The following is a 27,604-nucleotide window of genomic DNA, read 5'->3' as shown; positions in this document are numbered from 1 at the left end:
GAAAAAAAAAGACCTTCAAAAACATGTGTCCCCCCCACTTTTAAGATGGTGATTATGCCCCCTTGGGAGGTACTAATAGATAAATACATGCCTGAACACACCGTCAACACTTAACTGAACCATTGTTTTCATTAGAACAGGAAAACTGTATGAAGACCTGACTCTCAGCCGTAGGCTGGCCATTTATGATGACACAATAAAATAGGCGGAGTCAGGTCCTGAAGATGATGTTATAATGAAGTGACGTCCTGAATTTAGGGGCTGAACYCAGAACTGAGAATAAACTGCCTTCAGACCGAGCGCTCTGGTGTGGTTGTATGAATTCTTTTCACATTCAACATTCATATATTGGTGTATTTTCTATCTGGTACAAACATGTAAAAAGGTAAACAAACACGTTAATTAATCTATTTCCCTCCAGTTATTTACACTGAATTATATGATTTACTCTGAAGTCTGTGGTTATTTATATTTACTTTGAGTTTTAGGGGTGCACGATAGTTAGATTCAAAGTACATTTGTTTTTATTGTTATWAATATATGATTTAAAATGTTTTTCTACCTGAAACAGTGCTTCTGAGAGTGTGAATGCATTACGTCCACATCATACTTACAGGAAGACACACAGAGAGCAGCAGCTCGATGGTAAACCGTGGCTAACAGGTGTTAGTGCATTATCCGTTTTGAACTTATGGAGTGACTTTTTCTCTTTAGTTTAAATCTGAGATCAGTGTTAAAGGTCTTTTTATAATTAATGTGCCTTATTTAAAAAATAGCCATTTGAGAAATTTTGTTGTGGATATATTTTAAGAAATGTTTGTTTGCTAAGAGTTTATTTCAAATAGTATAATTTACAGAGTCATTTGGTTTTTTTGTCTTGTTTATTTATGTTATGATCTTACCCATTTTTGGCTAGTCTTATCTCCTGGCATGTTATCAGTTATTATCGGTTATTAGCCATTAGAAGGAGAAAGTTATCGGTTATTAAAATAAGTTATCGTGCATCCCTAGTAGTTATTTACGCAGAATTCTGTAGTTATTTCCAAAATTATTGGCAAGATATTGCTCATTGCTCACACTATGAAACCTATGAATTATTTAACTAAAAGTAACATTGCCAAAGYCYCAAAAACAAGGTCAAATTTGAGAAAATTTGGCTATTTCATTMCAGGTTTAGATTATACAGCTCAAAATGTTTGAATCAGTTTACAGATTATTTGAAAATATGACAGATTCAGAGATTAAAACGTGCAAAAAGAAATGGCAGCTAAATAATTTAGGGGTATTTGTGGTTTTATTATAACAAACAGCTAAACGGAGACAAAACAGGGACAAATTATTTGTAAAGACAGAAATGCACATTTAATGCTACTTTAATCTAATGTTAAGAAATGGAGAAACCTGCAGAATCTTACTCACTTCAAAACCTTTTCAAATGTTCATTAATAAATAATTGAGTGGGTTTTTTTTCCAAACATGCATCAAAGTAATCTACCCATGAGATAATGACTCATCTCCTAAGAAAACAACAAAGGGCTGGAAGTAGAGAAAGAGATTTAGCAACAGGATGTAGCATGAGTGAAAACAATTACTTCAATCCGGTTTTCACAGAAAACATTTTCCGATTTGAAGAAATCTTGCCTGTAAACAGGCTTTTTTTTTTTTTGAATCATCACAAACCTTTGCCACCCTCTTTATAAATCAGGAGAAGAAAGGGAAGAGGAAGGGACTCACCGGCCACAGAATTGGGACGGGGCATGAGGTACAAGGGGATGGAGTGGGCAGAGTGGGAGGACATGCTCTCCAGGTTGCGCTCGGGGATTTTGTTTAGGCTGTAGGTGGAGGCGGTCATGTTTTCATCCACCCTGTACAGGAACGAGTCCATGCCTGATTTCTGAGACTGCCACAGCTTCAGGTTCCCCCGTGAGCCCTCGCTGTATTTGCCGCCCCGCTCCATGTTCTCGGAGTAGCTGGTCAGAGTGGCTGGAAGAGAGAACACAACTTCTCAAGTCATTTCCGTCGTGGTTTTTTTTTTTAAATTTCATACTCCGTCTCTCCAACCACCAAAACCTGTTCCGCTTTCACATATATTTACTGTAGCTCTGAATCAATATTATGTTGATGTTGTACGCTTTTCATCTCCAGCTGCAGGTGTTCGCGACTGTTGCCAGGAAACAACGATGGCACCTGCTCTGACATCGAAAAAGTGCTCCATATCAGCGAGTTCCTGTTGTCTTTCAGAWGATGCACAAAAACCGCAGCTGATGTCAACACAATCAGGTGCTTGAATCATCTACTGGGAGGACYAACCAGGGGACAAAACTACCAACTAGGCTCATCAAAGTCAGGGTTTTTTTTTGTCTATTTAATCCGAAAATGGGCGAAAATGCATTTTTTTCCAATTCGCACAAACAAGAATAGGCTGTGATTTTTTAAAAACTAGCCATTCAAAACGTGTCCTCAATTTTCTCGCAACTTTAAGTCATCAGCTAGCCACAGTCATGATTAAATTTGCAGCTGAGTTTTTAAGGATACATTCAAAGTAAGACCGCTGCTGTTTTTGGTTAATCTGGTGCATTTTGTAATCCTTTTAACYCCCAGCTCTAAAAGTTTACCTTTATGATGCTGAAACCACAAACCTGAACCTAATGCTACTRAAAAAATAAAATCTCACCAAGCTGRGAATGCTGAAGACTCAAAATTGTGAGCAAAGCTGTATTCTTGGCTGTGCACATTATTTTGTTGCCCACATAAAACCCACCTTAGGCAGCCGCCCCTCACGTCTATGATTTAATCTACTGGAGTGCAATTTTTAAATAGAGAAAGGCCGATTTGGACAATTTTTAAAGTAATTATTGGTCGTTTTTTTAAGACCTGGAGCTCTAATGAAGGAGTCAAAACAACTCTAATGCTCCTGAGATGAGTTGGAGACCCCTGCAACAAAAACCGATGGGTTTGACAACGAGAAAATTTGTTGCACTAATTTTATGAACATGTTCATAACTGAAGCGACTCACACGAGGAAAGTAAGAGCACACCCAAGTGTTTTAAGACACTTCGAATATTGTTCATCAGTTAGCCAAAACCCAGAGAGATTCTACTTAAACGGKAAGCTTTGCCTCACAGTGCAGCTTAAAAGTAAAGAACCTTTCAAGAAACTGATCTCAGACCAGTTGAACCCACATGTACTTTTAAAGTTGCGCAAATTTAAGATCTTAGGCCCAAATTTGAACAAACCTTAAAATATTTAGCTCCACTTTTACGATCTATTTGAATAAACTCAGCATTAGCGCGCCGCTTGTACCTATAATCCCGCTGTCTCTGCTTTCCAGTGTGGAGGTGGGACTGGTGACAGAACCGTAGGCGCAGTCCTTGTTCCCAGCCTGGCCTGGCATGGCTGTGGGGAGGGTGGAGCAGGGGCTGCCTGCAGGTGGAGAGGCAGTGCTGCTGGTCAGGGTGGAGCAGGGGCTGATCCTCTGGTTTGGGCCCTGCACATAAGACAACATTAAAACTTTTCTTCTTTTTTTTCTTTAAGCTCCAAAATCTTTAACAYTGTAAGCAGGAATGAATTAAAAATAAATACAATGCTTAAACCTTTAAAATAAAATAAAAAATAAAAATCTGCTTCATATGCAGAAAAATGCCATTTCAATATTGCAGTTTTCAAAAATGCTCAGCCGCCCTGTTGCTTTCACAACATTAAGTCAATTATTTTCCGGATTGTTCCTCCCACACATTTACAAACACAAACCGTATCATATTTTCACGTAATTTTTAGCATTTACCTGAAATATACAGCGTAATGCAAAAGTATTAAAACAATAACTCCTTTATGGGCATCTTTCTAGAGGAAGAAAACTCTGAGAGAATCACCTTCTTAGTGCTATATACTGATTTATGTTTGTATGTTCCTTCGAAATTAAACTAAGATAAAAATTTTGTGGCAATGTTGCACCTTCTTGTTTATGGAAACAAAATGAAAAACATCCATGGTTCCGTAAATCCACATAAATGTAGAAATGGTGGAGAAATTTTTTAATATTTTCAATTCAAAAATGACTATGGACTAATATTAATTTCTTTATTAATATTACAATATTAAAATAATACAATTTATAAATGATATATTACTGCTTTATAAATATGTTCTTCGTGAGTTAGTACACACTTTTAAAATACCTTTTCAAACATTCAAAAATACTCCTTTTGGCATAAAATAGTTATTTAGCTAAAAAAAAAACTAATCTGAGTAGTTAGTAATAACTTATATTTACCTGAATTATTAAAAATATGGTAGTGGAGCTTGCCCAACAGTGAGCTTACATGAGTTTTACAAATGAATGTTCAAGATTTAAAGAAGTGTTTYCAACTTCTGTAGTAACAAATTTATAATAATAGCTTTATTGTGAAGTGGAACTTTTATTTTTTAAATATTTTCTCACACAGGTCAAAGGGTACAACTGTAAGATCAAACTATTATAGTTTTAMTTTTATTTATTTAGAAATTTATTCATTTCATTTGTAACAATTATATACTGTACACAACAAAGAATAAAAAAAASATTTTATAATTAACTGTGTGGAAGATGATATCAACTGATTGAMGGGGTGGTGGTGGTGGTAGCACCAAGTGAAGTAAACCCTAAAAAGAAATTTGAGCTCTTGGATGACTTTCACTCAGATCTTAGATCTTAATTAGCGAGWTGGAGCTTTAACCTTTCCCACAATCATCGTCAGGAAAGACAAAACGCTGTAAATGTCAAAGTACTTATTAGCCATGAGCTCCTCTAAGTATTTAACACTTTTACAATAAAATAACTGATGCCAACAAAGCAGGAGACAACTTGAAGAATGGAAAATATTTCCAGGAAGAAAGTTTTCCTGTTTTTAATTAGGAAACAACAATTGTCAGAGATTAATAAAGATCAAGATGRGCTCTATAAGACAAAAACTTGACTAATCCTGGTCGTCGAGGGCCGCTATCCTCCATGTTTYGTTCCATCTTTTTACCATTTATTGTTCACTGCGCAGCACTTTGTCCCATYGCAGTTGTTTTTAAATGTGCTTTGTAACAGTTTTTTTAAATAAATCAAAAATCCAACGTACCAAAATCAAAAACAGCTTCATACTTTGATTTATGAAAACTGGCATGGGGAAAATAAAACTCGGATCTTAACCTCCCTGACGAACCATTTACCAATTAAATCTGCATTCTTGATTCTTTGAATGCAATTCAACTGAACATAAAAAAGGGATAAATCTAAAGCCCCTCAAACATACTAAGTATTTTTATTATTCCAGTCCTGTATTTTCCTCGGCGCCCTTCGGGGACCTTATTCCGTGTCAACTCCGGTTAGGAGACGAGCAACCACAGGGGACAAACTAAAAACACTCTGCTGCATCCAATCTGCTGCTGTAAACACCCACGGATCCACTCTTACGCAAAAGATAAACACAGGCGGCATCTGCAGATCCGTGCGAAGACACGGGAAGTGATTAAGTGTTTGTATTAGACACTGACACACAGAAACACTAGGAGGCCTCTCCTTAACCGAGCTGCTGATGAGATCAGGTCAACAGCGGGACGAACGCGGAACGAGCAGGAGGGGCCGGCTGGTGCTCGAGGCYAGTCTTAGTCTAGATTAATTTGTAGGAGGAAGACTGAAGGAARACAGCAGTCGATGTCTTTTATTAGCAGTCATTCAGGACCGCTGCTGAAACTAATTATGATTAGGACATTCACATTGACTCGTCTACCGAAGGCCGTCGAAGGTTGCAGCTCTCAGAAAAAACGGGCAGTCAATTAATCTTTAGGTTGGTAGTTTAACTCTGCAATTCYTTTTCCTACAAGTTAAGATCTGTTTGGAGAAACACCGATTCCCAAACAGAAAATCACTGCCAACTGTTAAAAGTTTTCACACAGATTCGGAGCGGTTACTCATCCGGCGTGAACGTAAAGCCGTCCACCAGTTCAAACACCAAATATCTTAGTGCTTTATCTGCCGGGCTAATGAACCTCAGCTTGTGAGGGTCTGACCTTAAATGTCGCAGGAGAATCGGACTAAACTTGTAACGTTACATCTATTCAGGGAGCGAGGGCACGGGAGTACGGAAGGCAATTAGCTGCAGCCTCTGCAAGTTTAAGGTCACCTTGTTCCGCCAGCTGGTGAGGGTTTGCAGCAGAAATTCAACAACGTCAAGCCAAGGATGGTATAGAAGCTTCATACGAACAAAAAAAAAKAGGACGGAGCGGACCTCTCTTACAGACACCTGGCTTTTAACAGCACAGATAATAGCTTTTATTTAAAACCTTACTTCTTTAAACCTGAAAACCTTGAAACTACTTTAATTGATTCTGAATGATTCAGTAAATGATGCTAAAATTTGAATCATACCCTTTTACTTGTGCTTCTTCAGTGGTAATTGTTTTAAATTTTAGGTAATAACAATGACAGTATATTAGGACCATCATAAACAAGAGACAGAAGGAGCTGGAAGGTGTCTAAATTTATGACAATAATGGCATAAAAAAACCTAGATAACCTCTTATGTTGTAAAGCACTACATTTGCCAAAAGAGGCTAACTTTACATGACTAAACATGCAAATTTACAAAAACCAGAACGATATTAAAGAAACCCAAACGTCCAGAATTAAAGGTCTAAAATTACCAGAAATAAAACAGACATTTACCGAGATGGTTACATTAGAAATTTTCAAGACGAAAAAAAAAAGCTAATTTTTTTAAAGATTGCAGTTGTTATAAATTAAGAAAAATTGACATTTGTATATTTTCTGAGATATTAGGTGGCAAATTTACAGGGGTTTTACAATTTCAGAGAACAAGTTTTGGTTTTGTAAATTATTTAATCATGAAGAATTAATTTTTCTTGCCTATTTAAAAAATTTCCAACACAGAAAACTCAGATGTTCTCCTAAGWAAATATGTGACATGGAAGCTGAAGTTTTTTCTCTAAAAGTAGTTTTTTTCTATTTATTTTATAAACAGTGACAGTAATGTGCTTTTACAGAAAACTAAAGATTATTTTTGATTGAATTTATTTATTTGAGAAAAAGGGGCAGATATAATAAGATTTTATCTTCGTCTGCTACCTTTCATTTAATTTATGATTTGTATTTTTGTTTTATGTTGATTTTATGTTTTTTTTTTAAGAAATGAATAAAGAAATGTTGACATAAATCAGTAAAGTAACTGTGATACATTATTACAAAACAGTAAAAGCTATACTACACAGAAAAAAAGCTGCTTACATCTGCTCTTTTATATAATACATCAGCCTTTAGTAGTACAGACTGGTTTATTGTGTCAAAGTGAACAAAAGTTTCCGCTTTTATCAGTTTTATGCATCAAGTCAATAATAAAAGAATCAAACGTGATTGTGATCCAGAACAAAGTATTTGGGGCAGACGTGTACAATAAGTTTGTATTGTGTGCCTGATGCAGCGTGGTGCTGATATGAGTCACGTCTCTAAAAAGAGCCGCTTGAATAAACCTCTCCGAGTTTCTCCGCCCCCACTACTCCAGCAGCGCTCGCATCGAGCACAGGCAGTCCATCAGACTAATCGTTCATCCACACTGTTTTAGTGCAAACCCATAGTTTCGCTTCGGCAACAGGTTGACCACCCCCCCTTTTCCCCACCTCCCTATTTCTCAGTCTCTCTCGGCTGCTACTGCTTTCCACCCACGATCTTAAAAAAAAAAGAAAAAAAAAAAGGAAAAAGCAATTCCTGTCAAATCAGGTTTAAATAGAAAAAAGCAGGGCATCTGCAGAAAGGCCCGCTGTGCCAGGAGCTGTTTGTTGCACAACTGTCAAATTCATAAATAGAAAGGTTATGTTGGAGGAACATAACAAAAAGTGGCTTTACAGGCTGCAACACAAAACACTTTATAACTGGGGAAAAAACATGATATAGAAATCTAATAAGATGAAATCTGCTGCTTCATGTCGAGCCACTGATAAATTTTAAATCTGAAGTGTTGCGTTGGAGGGTATTTACTGACAAGCTTTTTGATCTGCCAATCCTGACAGCTAAAGATTAAAAAAAATGCAAAAACAAGGATAGCAGGAGTATAAATGTCAAAACAGATTCAATCAGACAACTGAAAGCTTGTTCGAGCGCCTGAGCGCAATCTCGCAGAACAGGAATCAAATTAATCAAAAGCACCAACAAGGCTGGGGTGTGATCTATTTATAAGAGAAAGTAATTTATCCAACAGACTTAAGTTTATTGCAGATTGAAGTGATGAATGAACTTTAAAATAATACATAATCAACTTTTTTACCTTTTTATGTAGTTGACAATTCTGTAAAAGACTTATATGTACAATAAAATAAAATAAAAGATCAAGCTAAGCTGTGAACACCACGACTTAAAATATAAAAGTCCAAAGAATGTTTCTAAGATTCGTTTGCAACTTAATGAAACAATGTTTCAGTCCGGAGAAAAAGAAGGTCCTCCTTTCTTTATTCTGGGATTTTATGCTTTAAGTTATAATAAAATGAAGATAAATAACTGAAAATGTTGCATTATGGGGAAACATCTTCATATTGGTATCAACTTTTAAAACTTTCTGCAAGTTGTGCTGCTCTGTGCCTTTTAAAGAGACGTTATTTCAGCAATCCGTCCAGACAAACTTGTCTTTTTCTAATCATCCTTTCACGACCTTTAACCTTTAACCCGTAGAGTCCAAAATGAAGCTTTTGGGACTTTTTGTAAATTTTCCATCACTGCTGAATAATGGACTTCAAACTATTTGGAAGCAACCTTTAACCCTTCCCAGACTGATGGGCAGTAACAGTTAAAGATCATTGTTTTCAGTCTCCATACAAAAAAGTGTAAAGCTACGGTAAACAGTGACCAATATCCTCCATGTTTCAACAGAATTCATAGTATTGTAAAATAATTAGTCAAGCATCCTATAATGAATTGATGTCAGTTAACCTGAGCTACATTTCACACTGAGGACTGTTAAATGTCAGCCGGCACAGTGGGTCAGTGGAATAGCTGAGAAGAAATTAAAAATGCAGGAGCAACATCCAACAGATGCCTGGGTCACGTCACAGCAACAGCTTTATTTTTACACCACAACACAAAGTTTTTCTAGATAAACATATTCTCAAGTGCATATCCTTAAAGAAAGTTAGAGGAAAAGCTTTAAGGAGAGGAAAAATGAGTCTAAAAATAACACTAGTAAAGCAGATTTGGATCAGTTAGACTGTTACCTGTCTCGCCTCGGGTTCCTCCATGCTGTACTGTGTGCCGGCCGACCCCTCGCTCACTTTGTCTCCGAGAAGGAAACCCAGCCGCGTCATCAATGTGTTGGCCGCCTGATCCACCGACGGAGGGGGGCCCAGCTCCTGGCTCGACTCCCCTGCAGAGGCAGGTGGACAGGGGTGGGAGAGGAGGACAGGGAAAAGAAAGTAAAACTGTTTCAGTGGCGAGCGGAAACAAAAGAGCAGCTCACAGTAATCACAAGGAAAAAAAAATCCTTGTGTCCACGTCCTGTTTTTTGTTCCACTCGTTCAACATGAAACCCAACAGAAACGAGAGACCCGGACGTTAAGACACACAGCACCTGCCCTGAGAAACACAAACAAAAAAGAAAAGCACCTGAGTTCCCCCGCAGCTCAGCTCTGTGCATTACAAACACATTCCTCAACACTCCTTCAGGTAACCTCCAACATAAACTCCAAATCCTTTTCAGCCGCGACGAGAATTGTTCCCAGCTGCTTACAAAAACTCCTTTTCACGCTGAATGCCACAAAAAAAAAAGTCGGCGACAGCTCCTTCCTGTAGCTCATTGCCACTGCAGCGTGACGTAATGAGATACGCCCTTCACCTGCAAGTGAGTGCGTGTGAGGGAGGCGTGTGTGTGTGTGTGTGTGTGTCTTTCCAGGACAAAATGGGTGTGTGCACACCGCTGTCTATTTACAGAGATTGTAAATTGAGCAAAAGAAAACAGWAGCCTGCATGAAGATCAAACACCGAGAGAGACGGGGAAACTTCAGCTGCACCAAAAAAAAAAAAAAAACCTCTTCATGACATCATCTTCTTCACCTGGCTTCCCGGTTACTCTCCACCCATTACAAACCCTCACCGATGGTGTCATATTGATTTGATTTGATTTGTTGATTCAACAGGAAAAGATGACTAAAAATCAAGCCTGACTCAGCAAAATTGCTGTTTTACAGCAGGTTCCTGTTCTGCAGCACATAAAACACTCAGAAACACAGCATCACAATCAACAATGTTTTTCTATCACATCTGGCTGCCATGCCCCAGAGGTGTCTGCATGATAAACTCCAATTGAATTTGACCTCACTCACCAGAGCGTCACTTTCAGAGCGAAAGGTGTTTGGGTAATTACTCACCTTGCTGGCTGCTAAAAGAGTCCCCAGATAACTCGACGTATAAGCCTCTAAATTGATCCGGACATTAATGACATTTAGGTTCCAGATAGCTTCTGTTTAAAGGAAGACAAAAAAAAAAAAAAAACCCTGCTACAGGCAGGACCAGTTTTTTTCTTAAACAGGTTGAACTGGACAGACAGGTTAGCTACATGGAGCTCAGTGGTTAGTTCCAACCATCACAACTTTAAAACGGCAAGCCATTTTAGCATAAAATCGGATTCACGACACTTCCATTCCAGATATCTGAAATTGAATTCCGACTAGTCATATTTGTTATTTAATGGATCTCTAATTACATTTTGACTAGTATAAATGACGTCAGATTTACCACTGAAGTCTATGGAGGCTTCAATTCAAGGTATCTTAAAAGGAATTTTGACTAGTCAAAAATGCAATTCGAGATATCTCTAAGTTAGTTTTGACTAGTCACTAGTTGCTTTCAAAATATCTCACTTTTAGTTCTGACTAGTCATAATTCCAAATAAAGATATCTTAAATGACAATTATTTAAGATATCTTAAATGTACTTTTAGGTATCACAAATAAAAATTTGACTAGTTCAAATTCAATTACAGATATCTTGACAGCAAATCATGACTAGTCAAAACTAAATTAGAGATATCTACAACTGTAATTATGACTAGTCAAAATTCATTTTAAAATATCTCTAAATGAATCTAAGATATCTTGAATATTTTTTTCATCTAGAGGGCTTTTCTATTTAAGATATCTTGAATTAACATTTTGACTAGTCAAAATGACACTCAAGATATCGTGAATAATAATTCTGACTAGTCAAAACGTCACAGATTTACGTAGCATTTCGGCAGAAAAATTACTGCATAGACATCATAGCTCAGACCATAACGTTTCACTGCAGCCGCCATCTTGGATAGGTATCTATCTAGATAAGATATCTAAAATGACGTCACTGGATTCATCATTTGAAGGATCAAACATCCGTAATTGCAATTCAAGATATCTCAAATTACATTTTGACTAGTCAAAATTCCTTTTAAGATATCTTGAATTGGAATTATGACTAGTCAGAATGTTAATACAGATATCTTAAATTAACATTCCGGATAGTCAAAATGTAGTTATTCTTAGTCAAAACTCATTTTTAGATATCTACAATGTAATTACAGACAGTCAGACGAAACCGATTATATGCTAAAATGGCTTGCCATACAATACCTCCCTGCAGACAGACAGCTCGCCTGCAGCCTGTGGCCTCTCACTCATCGGCTCAGGGACACGCAGACAGACAGGCAATCTAAAGCCTGGGCTCCCCTGTCCATCTGCGCATGGACAGGAACCTCATTAGTCTCAGAGTCAGCCACTAAGTAAGATGGGCACCTTCCGAGGGAGGCGAGAACCCTTTGAGTTCAGCTGGAACGACTCGCTGCGGAGCTTCAATAAAAACACACAGCAGCAGCTAATAATGAGGTAATCACAGCACACATTAGGTCCAAAACAAGCTAATCACACATGCGCTTTGATGAGACAGCTGCTCAGTTTCACTGGCGAATACGTTTAGGGAGAGCGTCATAAGGAACCAAATCCTTTCGGGCAGCTCGAAGAGGAAAAACGGTGAAGTTTGGTGTCCATCCACAGACCCAGAGGACTGCACCCCTAACCCTACAGCACCTGCTCCAGCTGAAACAAAAAGGCTAAAAACAATCATTTACCAATAAAGTGTCTCTAATTTTGTGTTTTAAGCATCATTAGATGTACAGACACACAGATAAGAGGTTTCGTCAACACAAAAATGGCTATAATTTAGTCAGTTTTACAGATATGAACACAAAAAGTGGAGTGGTAATAGCCGAGGGTCATCCTAACCTATAATCTGAGTGCCACCTGGATTGGAGAAAACGTGAAGACACAGCTCTGAATGTCCAGGCCGAAACAGCTGTGTTCAATAATTATTTAAAAAGAAATTGTCCAAATTTATCTTCATCTCAGATAATAAAACTTGACAAATTATGCACAAAGAAGGATGAGGCAGTTCACAAAATGTGCACAAAGTAGAATACAATGTTTTTGTGTATAATGGGCTGTGATTAAAAAAAAGCATGGCCATGTTTTACTGGTTGTCAGAATTCATCCATCCAGCTAGCCTCGAATGCTTGAAGCCCAACGAGACTCTGGCTTTAACAAACACACAAACAAAAACTCCTCTGAAAATAGTCAGGTTCTGGATTCCAAATCAATAAAAAAAAAAAAAAAGGAGCCAACGTTCAAAGAGAACTTGTGAAAGGCCTTCAGAAAACCTGAGGAGTGATTGAGTTTAAAAGCCAACAAGAAAGTCCAGGTCTTCGGCAGTAAACATAAAGAGACGAGAGCCGAATCCTGATTATTTCACAGCACTGTACGTGTGTCTTCTGTATGTGTTAGCTGCTAGCTCGCTGTATTCCTGTGAGTCTGGACAAGAGGGCAGAGAAGGCTTCACAGCTGACAGACTGCTAGTAATGAGCAGTGAATATATTAGCAGTTATTAGTCAAGCTGCCCCTGGGAATCGCTCACAAAAAACACTATTTTTATTCTTTATTTCTACCTGCCTAAAGTTGATCTATAATGACTTTGCATCCGTTTCTTGGTTGTCATTTCACCCAGCTGTTGGTCGACCTGCAGGGACGAGCAGTTTGTCTCTGTGTTCTTTGTTTGCAGCGTTAGCAGAATTTCTTATAAAGCAGCACGACTAAAATGACTTTCGCCAACACAAAACATGTTATAACTAGGGCTGGGCCATATCGGATCATTCATGATTACATGAGCTCTCTAAATTATAGGGATGCACCAAAAAATCAATTTACATCAGAATCGTGATTCTCATTTACATAGATTCAGAATCGATTTCAAATGTCCTAAAATCGATAAAAAAAAAAAATCAAGCAAATCCAGTGGCTGTCAGCCTCCATTTTATTACTACGTGGGCCGTCCTGATGTCACCTTGTAGCTGGATCTGGAAGATGCACATGCACAGAAAGCACCAAAACAAAGAGGAAACTACAAAACTGGAAGAAAAAGAGATTTAACTGACCCCATCTTCATTAACTGCAAAGATTTGGACTCATTTTGGTTTTTACTGAATAAGTTCAAGTTTGACATGTGCTTCACTGTGTGCAAGGTTTGCAAAATGACGATGAAGCACTTTGAGAACACAACAAATGGGCTCACATTATCAGTTTAATAAAAAAAATCAATTTTGAATCAAATCGTGAGATGGTAAAAGAATCCCACCCCTACTAAATTATATAATCTTTTCAAAAGAATGTTATTTTAATAGAGAAATCAGTCAGTCTAACAAATAAAAACATGCAGTTAATTTATTTTGTGCAGTACAAAAGACATATTTGGTACATTTTTTAAATATAAAATTATAGTACATACATACACAGTGTGTTTGCACTGAAAAGTTATGGAGATGGTTAAATATTTGTATGACTATATCTGACTCAAGTTTTGACAAAATTGTTTTTTTAATTAAATATATTAAAAACACTAAAATGACAAATAGAAACTACAGAAAAGCTGTTCAAAATCTAAACTCTTCCTTATAAATCCCTTTGGTCCAAAAGGTTCAGGTTAAAATTTTTGTATAAAGCTTCATTACTAAACTGTGTACTTTGACTAAGAACATGGACACAATGTATAATGTTATGACTATACTATACTGTGTATTTGTGTGTGGTGGTGGCGGTACATGTTATCGTGCATTTATCCTTATCGAGGTGAACTGGTCAGTATATCGTGATGTTGATTTTAGGCCATAGTGTCCAGCCCTGGTTACGACCCAATCGTTCTACAGATACTGATGTACCTGCAGGTTGTCCTCAACACGTTCTCTGAGCTCTGGTCTCACGCTGATGCAGGTGATATGAACTTCTTCATTAAATGCTGAGCCTTATTTAAAATTTTTAAAAGCAAAATTTCTAATCTGGATGCCTGAAGTCAGATTAGATGCCTTTAAGCTAAACTGTACATGCTTTTGACTCCTGTTCCCTAAAAAACACCAGCAACAAACATCTGTCAGGGCCCGTTTTTCATAGCAAAACAACAAACATGGAGCTGTCACATCGAATCTAAATCAAAATCTCAAACTGAACAAACACAAATACGTCACATCAGGCTGTTATTAACGCTCCCCAGCTGCTGCTAATATAAATGAGCTACAATCAAAGGGGATTCATTACCATAATGCAGGGGTTGTAACATTTTCTCTCCATTTCCAGCCATACCTCTTGTTCTTTAAATATAGATTATAACAATCAAACAAACTGCCTCTGACTGAAGCCGGTGACAACAAGCGTCTACATCACTTCACAGAGAGATGACGGCGCCGTGAACGCCGTGCCATCAGCGCCTTGAGGAAACTCATCAGAGCGACACAAAGACACGTCTAGCGTTGAAGACAAAATACATACATCCGGTGTGAAACACGTCTTATCTCACCCACGACCAGGCCTCGTCCAACACACACACTTCTCTACGRTGGATTCCTGAGCTGCGAAGGAGACGGATGGTTGCTATAGCAACTATCTTTGCACGCAGCCAGGAATGTGTTTGTGTGCGAGCGCATCTGTTTCTGTCTGGGCGTCCACGAATCTGCACCCCCCACCCCCCTCTCTCGCACACAGAGAAAAGCCTGAGAGGAGCATGTGTGGTGCAGGCAGGTGGGGGCAGGACGGGAGGTGGTATTAATAGGCCCAGGTAGCAGGTGGGGTCCAAAACGCCACCTGAGCACCGCCGTACCTGTTCATAGACTCAACTGGTGGGTGCTGCTGGGTAATCAAGACTGACATAAAGCAGGAACAGTGTTGTATAAAGTACCACAAAATGATACTTGAGTAAAAGTACAGTATTTTTACAAAAAAATACTTTGGTAAAAGTTAAAGTCTCCTTTAGGAATATTACTTGAGTAAAAGTCTTAAAGTATCTGATATTTTTTGTACTTAAGTACTAAAAGTAAAAGTATCAATTTAAAATGAGCAGTTAGATTTTCTGTAATGACATTTATTAGGAGGTGACCTCCCCCCCCAAAAAAAAAATACAGAAATGACTGTTGTATTAAAATAATTAATTGATGTTAATTTTAGGATGTACTAGTCCAGCTGTTTCAGTTTATATACGTATATGAAGGCGGCGGTCAAATGCAATAATATAAGTCATGAAAAACAAATACTTCTTGAGTACAGTCCTTTAATTTTAATGATTATATCCTGCTGGAGTGTGACAGGATTTGTTTGTGTACAAACTAATACGGTATCAGAATTTTATATATTTATACTTCTCATTCAACCACAAATAAATTCACAATCTAGGAGGCACAGTTTATATGGATAGTATTTATTTTTTACAATAACAAGCTGGAATAAAAACAAGCAAAAATCAAATAAAAGTAACAACTTTCTACTTCGTGCCTTTTTTAAAAATGTAAGGAGTAGAAAGTACAGATAACTGTGTGAAAATGTAAGTAGTAGAAGTAAAAAGTAGGCTGAAAAAGAATTAAGTAAAGTACAGATACCCAAAAATTCTACTTAAGTACAGTAACGAAGAATTTATACTTCATTACTTTACAACTCTCAGCAGGAACAGACAATAAAAACACGGTGAGCACGTGATTCAGAGCTTGAAACGTAACGCCAGCATAGATGTTTCCCAGCTGAGGGACGGAAGGCTGATCACGAGATCAGATGGTGGAATTTCACATTCCGGGTGTGCAAACTCTTATCTGTGCAGCAACACTTAGAGGTTTTATAAATACAAGCTTGGGAGGATCCAGAACCCAGATCTTTAAATGTAACAGCACACAGCTTTTAAATCCTCCTTTGTCACATTTTAAATCATTCAGCTTTGATATGAATTCCTCCTTATTGTAACTCCACAAGCCCCTCTTTACCTCTGAGGTGTGTCTCAGATCAACTCATTTTAAGGCTGTCTCTTAAAATCCAAAGAGGTGATTCACACTCTGCCCCCCTCCAGCTTCCAGATCGGTCCATTCTAGTTTGATTGAGGGGTTTATGACTATATAGCGGCGCAGAAACTTTTTATTTACAAATGAATTAAAAGATGTCAACAAGGGAAGACTTGTCCATCCAGTCTCACATGTTGGAGCCAGAGTCTGACCCAGAACCAGAGGAGAATGAAGGCCACTAAATTGCAGTTGGTAAGTACAGACCTTATTTAGAAGTTCTGTCACAAACACTTTAACTTAACAGTTCAGAACACACAATAAAAAATAGCGAAAACTGCACAGGTTAAAAAATATGACCCCAAAAAAATAAAAAGATATCTACGCAGCACCAGGAAAATTTATTTTCTACTTTTCTGCACTCCTAGGAACTCCAAGTACACAACAAAATGCTTTCAAAGGCTAAAGTGGATTTTGGATGATATGTAAGGGTTGGTGTTATGATAAAACATGTACACATAATGAGTTTATATATATTTATGTGTGTGTGTGTGTGTGTGTGTGTGTGTGTGTGTGTGTGTGTGTGTGTGTGCTCCCAGTTATTACATTCTGAAGTTTTCATTAAAATTTGTCTTTTGGTTCTTTAATTATTTTGCTACAAGACAGATGCACAAATACGTAGTCGCAGGTGATTAAAAAATAAAAATTGGTCAAGCAAAACTCACTTTTATCTAAAAATACCTGGACTACGTTCACAAAAAACCCCATAAATTGTAACTGTGATCAAAGAAAACTAAAAAAGTTGTATTGATGTTTTAAAATACAGCTCTTCCTATGCACTCCCTGACTTCAAGACTTTGAAATTACTGCTCAGATGGCTGCACTCTCACATCGTTACAAAATTTATGCTCCCTTATAAATGGAGGATGGCTGGTGGAGATTTTCATGAGCCATCTCGCAAAATATTCACAATATTTATGAGATGGCAAATATCTTTTGTGGCCCATAAAACAAAAAACAAAACAAAAAAAAAAAACATGCCGCTCCTCCAGGCGACAGCCGGTGTCAGCTGCGGCAGCCGAAGAGTGGACTGGCAGGCAATCAAGTGTTTAAGTCACCGCCCTGCTGTTCCACACGCCACGGAGGCCTTGTTAAGTGCTCAGACCTCCATCTGTCCACCTGGGAGGTAAGAGTACTCACCCCTGAAAACTCATCCTGGCCCCTCGCGGCTGCTTTTCAGCTCAAGTTATCACTGCGCCGGCTGAGAATTCCTGTATGTAATCAACCGGCTCCTCTGTCGATTGCCGCACCATTTCATCCCTGAAATGTCCCGTCTCGTGGCTGATATATCACAGTCTACTTCACAGGACTGATGCAAAACAAAGCCAGGGTCAAGCATCACAGCAGCCACAAAACAAAAGCATCTATATTACTAATCTGCACATTTACGGAGAGATACGACATGTATTCGTGTATAAATCACCTACTTAGAATTCCCATGGGGCAGAAATTCAGCAGAAGAGGCTGACAGACGGAAAAAGCTGGTAAGACTCTTTCAACCATTCTTCTAAATTACACAAGTTAAGCCTCGATGCACCGCCCCCTCGAGTCCAGACCCCTGGGGTATATTGAGGTCCACATACCCAGCAGAAGTTGAGCCAACAAGACACAGCGAGATCAGACAGCAGATATATCAGAGCGCTATCCTCGAGTGAACCGCTTTAATGTCCTCCCAGATTCAGGAGGGGAGGAGAGTGTGCAGGGTTTGACAGGTTGGTGGTGGAGTGAATCTGGACTGTCCGCAGGATTACAGAGCAAAAAGAAAAAAAAGCTAGACAGTGAAGTTAACAGAAAACAGCAGTGGCACTTAAACGAGCTCCGAGAAAGAAGCAAGGGAGGATTAAAGAGACAGAGAGGGAGGAGGCGATGAGGGTGGGCGCCGTAGCGATTTGATTAATGACCTTAGCAATGTTTTCATCTTACAGTGGCATAACTGTCAAGCCGATAAGTTGTCTCTGTCTCTCTCTGTGCTTCTGCTACTTATTTACACACAGAAAACATGCAAAAAAAATAAAATAAAATAAAAAAAAAAACGCCATCAAATGAGAGATGAGCTGGCCAAAAAACTTACCAGGGCAGTATGTGTCCAGGTCTGTATTCCTGGCAGGGGTGGAGGTGTGTGTAGGGGAGCCAAGCTCTGATTGTGGAAGGCGAGGGCTCTCCACAAACTTTGCTTTCCGCAGCGGGGCTGGCAGCAGAAAGCAGTACGCACATATAGAGAGGGAGACAACACAAACACAAACACACATCAGGGAGATGGAAGAAGACGAGAGAGAGAGAGAGAGAGAGAGAGAGAGAGAGAGAGAGAGAGAGAGAGAGAGAGGAGTGACAGCCAGGGACAGGACAGGACAGGAAGACAGAGAGCTCATGAACTTGCGGCAGCACAACGATAAAACATCCTGGAGGCCTTTCTTGTTAATTTGTCTAATTCCGGAATTGTGCCACTGAGGGTGGCAGCACGTTGGAGTAGTTCTGTTCCTTTTATTGAGATTTTCTTTTATTTTCAGGCATTCATTCCTGCCTTTCTGTGGAAAAAGTAACTTTTTTGGATGGCTGTTCATTTGTGTTTTGGGTGCTGTGCAGCTGGATTGGTTTTTGCCAATACTTTTTTTATACTTTGCTTTTTGTTATGATGCGTAACCATAGCAACAGGGTGGTTTACAACAGGGAGCAGTTGATTAATATTGCAAAATCTGAAATAATACATGAACTGAAGCCGCAAATCCAAGAGGAGTTGAAAAGAAGGCATCGTGGATGCAGAGCTGGAGCAAAGAGGCGAGAGAGGAGTAAGTTCAAACCATCACTTCCATCAATCCTAATGGGACACGTGAGATCATTAGCTAACAAACTGGATGAACTTCAAGACCTGACAAGGACTCAGCAAGAGTGTAGGGAATGCAGTATTATGTGTTTCACTGAGACATGGCTGCAGGATCATGTCCCTGATGCCAACATCTCTCTGCCAGGCTTCCAGACTATACGAGCAGACAGAGATTTAAAGGGCAGCGGGAAAAAGAACGGAGGTGGATTAGCAGTGCTTGTCAACAACAGATGGTGTCATCCAGGACATGTTACTGTGAAGTTTCGTCACTGCAGTCCAGACATTGAACTCTTGGCAGTGAGTTTTTGTCCATATTATTTACCAAGAGAGTTCACCGGTGTTATTTTTGGCAGCTGTTTACAATCCACCATCAGCTGTTGCTGACAATGCATGTGATATCGTCAGTTCCGTTGTTGCTAAGATACAGATACAACACCCCAATGCATTTGTGGCAATATCTGGTGATTTTAATCATGCCTCACTCTCTGCTACACTGCCAACATTTCAAAAGTTTGTCAGCTGCTCTACCAGAGAAAACAAGACAWTYGATTTGTTTTACACAAATGTTAAGGATTCTTATATCGCCAATGCAAGACCTCCTCTGGGTAATTCAGATCACAACCTTGTTTATTTCTGCTCAGAATATAAACCACTTGTTCAGAGACAACCTGTAACTACAAGGACTGTGAGAAAGGGGGTCACAGGAAGCTGAAGAAGCCCTACAGGGATGTTTTGAAGCTACAGATTGGATTGTTCTTTGCCAGCCACATGGAGATGACATAAATGCATGACTGAGTGTGTGACTGACTATATACACTTCTGTGTGGACAACACCATCCCCAGCAGAACAGTGAGATGCTTCCCTAATAACGAACCCTGGATCACCAGTGAGCTAAAGGAACTGTTAAACAAGAAAAAAAGAGCCTTTAGGGATCGAGACAGGAAGTTATTGAGGAGTATACAGAAGCAGCTCAAAGTCAAGATCAGAGACAGCAAGGAGGTTTATAGAAGGAAGCTGGAGAGTAAACTGAAAAGGAACAATATCAGAGATGTGTGGTCAGGGATGAAGAAGATCACAGGTTTCAAGCAAAAGGAGAATTMGATGGATGGAAGTCTGGACAGAGCAAATGAGCTGAACACATTCAACAGGTTCAGCTCAGGAACAAGCTCATCTTCCTCCTCTCCTAACCCTAGCCAAACAGACATCTCACCCTCCTTTGACCCACAGCTTTCCTGTCTTCTTCAACCTCAGTCATGGACTTTTCTTCTACAGCCACAAGTTTGTCTTCAACTAAATCAGGAGTTGCTGCTGCTCCCTTTCCCTCCTCTCCCACTTTTCTGTATCTAGAAGTCAGGTGAAGAGGCAGCTAGAGAGACTGAACCAGAACAAGGCWGCAGGTCCAGATGGTGTCAGCCCCAGAGTCCTGAAGGCCTGTGCAGACCAGCTCTGTGGGATTCTGCAACATCTCTTCAGCCTTAGCTTGACCCAGGAGAAGGTGCCAGTGTTGTGGAAGACATCCTGTCTGGTTCKAYTDSCAAAGAAAACTCACCCATCAGCCCTCAATGACTACAGACTACTACTACTACTAATGACTACTACCTGTTGCCCTGACATCCCACATTATGAAGGTCCTAGAGAGACTCCTGTTGACCCACCTGAGTCAGGAAACAAGCACACATCAGGACCTCCTGCAGTTGGTTTATCGTCGTGGAGTTGGAGTTGACGACGCCATCATACACCTGCTTCAACAAACCCACTGTCATCTGGACAAAGCAGGCAGCACTGTGAGGATCATGTTCTTTGYTTTCTCCAYTGCTTTTAACACAATTCAGCCTGATTTACTTTGTCTGAAACTCCAGAAGACTCAGGTGGAGGCCTCAACAATCGCCTGGATCAAAGACTACCTGACAAACAGACCACAGTTTGTGAGATTGAAGGACTGTATGTCTAACCAGGTGGTCAGCAACATAGGAGCACCACAGGGAACTGTACTCTCACCATTCCTGTTCACACTGTACACTTCAGACTTCCAGCACAAGTCAGACTGCTGTCATCTACAGAAATACTCAGATGACTCTGCAGTTGTTGGGTGTATCAGAGATGGACAGGGAGCTGAGTACAGCTGGTGGACCGCTTTGTGGCATGGTGTGGGAACAATCCTCTCATCTTGAATGTGAACAAAACAAAGGAGATGATTGTAGATTTCAGGAGAAATAGTGTTAGATCAAACCCTGTTTCCATCATGGGAGAAGATGTAGAAGTGGTTGAGGAATATAAATACCTCGTTCTTCATCTGGACAACAGATTGGACTGGAGACTCAACAGTGAAGCAGTCTACAAGAAAGGACAGAGCAGARTGVWCTTCTTAAGGAAGCTGAGATCCTTCAATGTCTGCAGCAAGATGCTGCAGATCTTCTACAAGTCTGTTGTTGAGAATGTCATCCCTTCTGCTGTCATCTGTTGGGTCAGCAGCATCAGAGCCAGGGACCTAAAAAAGCTAAACAACCTGATTGGTTCTGTTCTGGGGACAACTGTGGACTCTCTGGAGATGATGGTGCAAAGAAGGATTTTACATAAAATCAAGAACATTGTGGACAACCCTGACCATCCTCTTCATCAGACTGTCATAGAAAGACAAAGTGTCTTCAGTCAGAGGCTTCTTCAACTTTGCTGTAATACAGACCGCTACAGAAGATCTTTCCTGCCCACAGCCATCAACATCTACAATAAGTTTTTAGTCAAATGAGTTACAACAACACCAAATTTCCCTCTGGGATCAATAAAGTATTTTTGAATCGAATTTGAATTGAATTGTGCAGCTTTGTTTTGCCTCGAGAGAGACTAAGCTCAAGCGTGAGTAAACAAGCAACACGGGCAATCAAGACATGGGCGATGGCAAGCTTCATGTGTCATCAGCCCACTGATGGAATCTGAAAATACCACCAAACCTCCTGTAAACGGGCCTACAGCTGACAGAGAATCCAAAAAAGAGGCGAGTTTGAAGCAAATCTTTCTTTCTTACAAACCTCTTTTTGGTTCCACGAGGTGCATCTCTGAATTCTAAAGGACTTACAGTTTTGAAAGTGTTACGTATTATATAAAATCATAACTTTCATAGCCATGTTCAGTATTCAAAAACTGTCCATCTTACCAAGTTTTAAAATCTTTTATCCAGCCAAAAAGTCTCTTTGATCTTGTTTTGAGACTGATTTACTAAACAAGAACTGACTGTGTAAGAATAATAATCTTGTTTTCAGAATGTGTAAGATTATTTGTCTTGTTAGCCTGAAAATTTGACTCAAATTAAGTCAAAATATCTGCCACTGGAGTAAGAAAATTTTACTTGGTAAGATTCTTGAAATAAGAAAAAACTGAGTCAAATCAAGTATTTCAAGAATCTTACCAAGTAAAACCAAGTTTTACTTTTAAAACTTGGTTAGGTGGACATTTTTTAGCCTTTTTTTTTTGGTGGTCAACAACTAAGCATAATTTACTCTTACTGGACTAATCTAGGTTTAAAATAGATTATGCACTGTACACTGCAACTGTTAACCATTATGGGTGAGTGCACAATTCCAAAGCAATCTGGCAGAGCGACGCTGGACTTAACCAGGGTGCAGCGAGCAGGAAGTCATGAGCAGCAGCTCAAACATATGTTCGTGCAACAATGGCTGAACAATATGAAGAAGCTCCTCGGCACCGCTGTTAGTGGTTCATGTTGCATTTAATGGGAGTATGATGTGCCTGCGTGTGGGCACAGTTTTATCTAGTAATTACAACAGCTCGTATTGCATCGGTGCAGACTTTTGGTTACTATGAAAAGAAAAACTCAGCATTTACATCCTGTATTACAGAAAATGTGTGCAAAAATTATGAAGGTTATTGCAATAAATGTGTCAAAAATGGTCACAGACTTCTTTAGAAAATAGAGATAATGCTAATATTTTCTCTAATTAGCAAGCTCATAGCTAAGCCTGTAGTTGGATAAAAAAACTTTGAAATAATTTGCGCCTTTATGGGAAAACGTTTCCAAACTGAATGCTTCTATTCAAAAAAGGGATTAAAAATACATTAAATAACAATGGTCACAATGTTTTAACTACAACTGCAATTACGTACCTTTCTTTTAAAGGAATCAAATACTTTTGAATCCTTCATTTCCACATTTAAATCATTCAGTTGGGGTCTATATAAAGTGGAACTGCTCCTTACCGTAACTCCACAAGCCCTTCTTTACCTCTTTTCTGAGATGTGGCTCAGATCAACTCGTTTTGAGGCTGTCTCTTTAAATCCAAATGAGGTGCTTCAGATGCCACACACCCCTCCAGCTTTCAGATCGGTTCATTCCAGTTTGATAGAGAGGTTTATGACTTTATAGAGGCACATAAAATTATTTACAACTGAATTAAAAGACGTCAACAAGAAAAGACTTGTCCATCCAGCCTCACATGTAGGAGCTGGAGTCTGACCCAGAACCAGGGAAAAATGAAGATGATGAAATTGGTTAGTTGGTAAGTCCAGACCTTATTTTGTAGTTTTGTCACAAATACTGTGACGCAATAGTTCAAAAAACATCATAGAAAACAGAAAAAAACTGAACAGATTGAAAAATTATGATCCAGACAGAATATAAAGATATCTACGCAGCACCAGGAGAAACTAAAATCAACCTTTCTGCCTTCTAGAGACTCCAAGTACACAACAAAATGCATTTAGGGGTTGAAAAGTAAATTTTGCATATGATCCCTTTAACTGCAACATTTTCTTATAGGAAAAAATACTGTTCCAAAAAGTCCTACAAAAAAAAAAAATAAAAATCAACAGCAGCGTATTCTTCATCTAAAGGTTAAAACTAACTGGAGATATTCCTGGCAACATAAACAACTCTTTCAGATCCACGTTTAACTGTGTAAAGCAGAAGCGCTCCCTGGAAGTGTTAATACGGTGCCGGTATGGACCGGAGAGGAGTCCGTTAATTGACTCAATCTAGGAAACGAGCCAGCACAGATGCCACACTGAAACTACCAGCGACAGCCAGAAGAAGGAAGAATCCAAGTTATTCACGGCTGGATCGACTGCCACGACAGCAACTGTCACTTGAGATATTCTTGATTTCCCTTTTTTTTCTCTGTCACACCAACAGGTTTACAGATTTTTTTATTTTAAAACTCATTTTTATTGTGCCGATGTTTCATGACTCGGGGGCTAAGTTAAGCAGACCTGTCAGTTTTAGCACCTTAATTAGATTAGGTTGAAGGATTGTTGGCAAAACTTATTGTTTTCTTTGGGTAGTTTGATTACTTTAATCCAGGGGTGTCAAACTCCAGTCCTCGAGGGCCGCTATCCTGCATGTTTTAGAGGTTTTCCAGCTCCAACACACCTGATTCAGTGATTGAATTAACTCTTCYAATTGGGCAGAAGCCTGTTAATRACCCAGCGATCAAAATCAGGTGTGTTGGAGCAAGAAAACCTCTAAAACATGCAGGATAGCGGCCCTCGAGGACTGGAGTTTGACACCCCTGCTTTAATCACTATTCTTGAGTTCTGACCAGAACSCCTATCTTGTTTCAAAACATCTTTTTTTTGGACATATTCTGGCCCAGTCACAACTTGGTTAGTGAATTTGTTAATTGGAAAATGACTTGTCTACACAGTTTTATATTCAGTGTGGATCACTGCCAGTTCAACAGGTGGTGGATAGAAATCCAATTTGAAGAGCAAGTAAACAAAACAGATGTGATGTGATGCCTTGCATTAGATGTTACAAACTCTTTTCTGATGCATCGTGGATGTGAATGATTCTGAATTGATTATAAAAAATAGCTTCAACATTAGATATACAGACATTCACTGCCTCAGACTCTTGGGTAGGGTTGGGCAATATTGGCAAAAAAATTAATCACGATGAATTGTGGTATTTAGCAGATGATGATTAATTTGACGATTAATCCCCCGGAGTCCCTGGACACCCTTATTTCGTAGTCACATGACCAATTAGTGGGAAAGATTTGCTCTTTATAAAAAATTGTTCCAAACTGTGTGAAAATTACAGATTTCAGGCTATACATCAATTGTGTTAATAGATAAACAAATTACAGAACCTTATTTTTAATGTTCATCATATTTGAAGCAGAGAGGAGCACCAAGCGGACTGACTGGAGTAATCCCCAGTCAGTCTGCCTGGTGGRATTAATCGTATTAATCGTCAAGTGCCAAAAAGTAATCGATTAATGTTTTTCTGACGATTAATTGCACACAATACGATTATGCCCAACCCTACTCCTGGGTCTCTTTAATCGGCCTTTTGACTTATTTTTACATTTAGTTCCTAAACTCTTGTTGGATTAAAAAACCTCTAAACTGCAGCGAAGAGCAAATTATTTTCTTTATTTTAACTCAGAGAGCATCCATGCTCAGAATTTTGTTCTCAGTGTGATTATGAATGCATAAAAATCCAGACATAATCCTTATATAATTGCAGTGTAGCCTCCTGAATCATAAAAAAGTTGAATTGTAAGGTGTCTAAAAATTTCTGCCCACATCACCATCCCCAAATTCAGGGCCTAAAACATGGACAGACATCCCAAAACCACTCTGGGTTACTTATATTTTATATGCATAGAAGAAATAATTACATCAAGAGCAAAATGCAACTGCAGCTCCAGTTCTGACTTATTTTGAGCTTCAGGTTGTGAAGTTTCGTGTGATCAAGTTCGTAGATTAGCAAGAAGTTCATCAGATTTGTTGACATATTTAAGTACTTTGTGTGACATTGATGCATCAGCAATAAAACCACAAGAGACATTTTCCCCCAACCGTTAAAAAAATATCCAGTCTTGGATAAACTTTGGTGAGCAGGAGATTAACTTTGTCCGCGGTCTCTCTGATCTCACCTCTACAAAATGTCAAAGGGAAACTCTGTGCACCGGGGTAAATCCTGCGTTTGTCAGTGGTTCAAGGAGAGTAAATCCACGGACTCCTCTCCCGCGGTTCTGCTGTCAGTGTGTGCCGGGCTGAGGATGGCTGACAGCGTGATGGATGGCAGCAGGCAAATCCACTCCGCTAATGAGCTTATGAATAAATATATCTTGTCTGCATGCGTAGACGCACGTGGCCGTGAAATAGATATTTGTTACAACCTTCTGCATGTGCGGGTGTGAAGATGAATATTCATGACACATGTATGTAAATGCACATGAGAGATCAGGGTGAGAAATGAGAACAAATGTGGGGGGAAATGGAGTAATAGAGAAGCTGGAGAACTGTGAGAAGTTGTTAAAAATGTGTTTTGTTTGCATGTCATTGCCTGTGTGCGCTTGTGTTCTCGCAATCTCCTGGACAGATTTCAATGAAACTCTTGGAAACCCAATTTAAGATGGTCATCACGGCTAATCAACTAATAAACACTGAAGTGGCTATAACTTAGTCAGTTTTACAGATATGGATTTATGATTTGATCTGGTCATAGGTGAGTCGTGTTAGTCACATAATCTGTAACAGATGTTCCAAGATCCTTGTTTAAAAGTGGATGCATGCATTTAAATCCTTCTTTTTCATATTTCAATCATTCAGTTGGGGTCTATATTAGGGCTGCAACATCAATAAAAATCGATTATTAAAAGCGTTGGCAATGAATTTCATTATCGATTCGTTGTGTTGCGCGATTTATGCGTCCCTCGTCATGTCGCGGAGCTGTTTACATCACTCGCAGAGCGTTAATGCTGGCTGACCTAAATAAAGTTTAGGAAGAAAAAAAACCTCTAGCTGTAAAGATCCACCCTCTCTGACTCTCGAGTGAAAAGTAGAAACTTCGAACTTTAAACCAGTTTTTAAATTGTGTCGTTAGGCCAAGTAGATCTGAAGTAATGATAAAAAGTATGTGTAACATTTAATGTTTTTAAATGACGGTCTGATTTGATGCGAGCCGTGTCGCAAGGAGGAAACGCGTGCGGGGGTGGGGGCCTTAAATCCACCATTTGTTTCCTATTGCTTCTGTTTTTTAATCCAGGAGATTATAAAAAAAGTCCTTCATTTTATGAAAAGACTTGATTCAAGAGAAAACTCTGTTTTTTAAGAAAATAGCTGCTTATCAATTAATTGTTAGTCAATGTATAAGATAAATCAACTTCAGATTAATTCATTAATCAATAATTTGCACCCCTAATTTATACAGGAATGACATTAATTTATATCTACTCATATTCATGTAAGTAAGCGTTTTAATGATTTGGCCGATTAATCGAAAAAAATAATCAACAGATTAATCGATTATTAAAATAATCGTTAGTTGCAGCCCTTGTGTGTGTGTGTGTGTGTGTGTGTGTGTGTGTGTGTGTGTGTGTGTGTGTGTGTGTGTGTGTGTGTGTGTGTGT

General features: G+C 39.0%; 1 protein-coding gene across 11 annotated transcripts in view; it reads right to left on the bottom strand.

The window, feature by feature from the left end:
- Positions 1–27,604, bottom strand: part of tanc2b (tetratricopeptide repeat, ankyrin repeat and coiled-coil containing 2b) — a 168,903-nt gene that overhangs the window by 42,089 nt on the left and 99,210 nt on the right. For 7 of the 11 annotated variants that reach the window (XM_014032295.1, XM_014032320.1, XM_014032304.1 and 4 more), the window contains 4 exons: positions 18,482–18,598; positions 9,245–9,393; positions 3,305–3,488; positions 1,735–1,983 (listed from right to left, as the gene is read on the bottom strand). In XM_014032295.1, coding sequence (XP_013887749.1) covers positions 1,735–1,983; positions 3,305–3,488; positions 9,245–9,393; positions 18,482–18,598 — 699 coding nt within the window. Of the gene's footprint in view, positions 1–1,734; positions 1,984–3,304; positions 3,489–9,244; positions 9,394–9,632; positions 9,786–18,481; positions 18,599–27,604 lie in introns of those variants that run through there. The other 4 variants (XM_014032333.1, XM_014032357.1, XM_014032372.1 and 1 more) reach the window with 2 other exon arrangements.

This window comes from Austrofundulus limnaeus, unplaced genomic scaffold (genome assembly GCF_001266775.1).
Source record: "Austrofundulus limnaeus strain Quisiro unplaced genomic scaffold, Austrofundulus_limnaeus-1.0 Scaffold7, whole genome shotgun sequence".
NCBI classification, from domain to species: Eukaryota; Metazoa; Chordata; class Actinopteri; order Cyprinodontiformes; family Rivulidae; genus Austrofundulus; species Austrofundulus limnaeus.
Note: the sequence above shows the minus strand (reverse complement) of the source record. Positions and strands in the feature narration are given on the sequence as shown.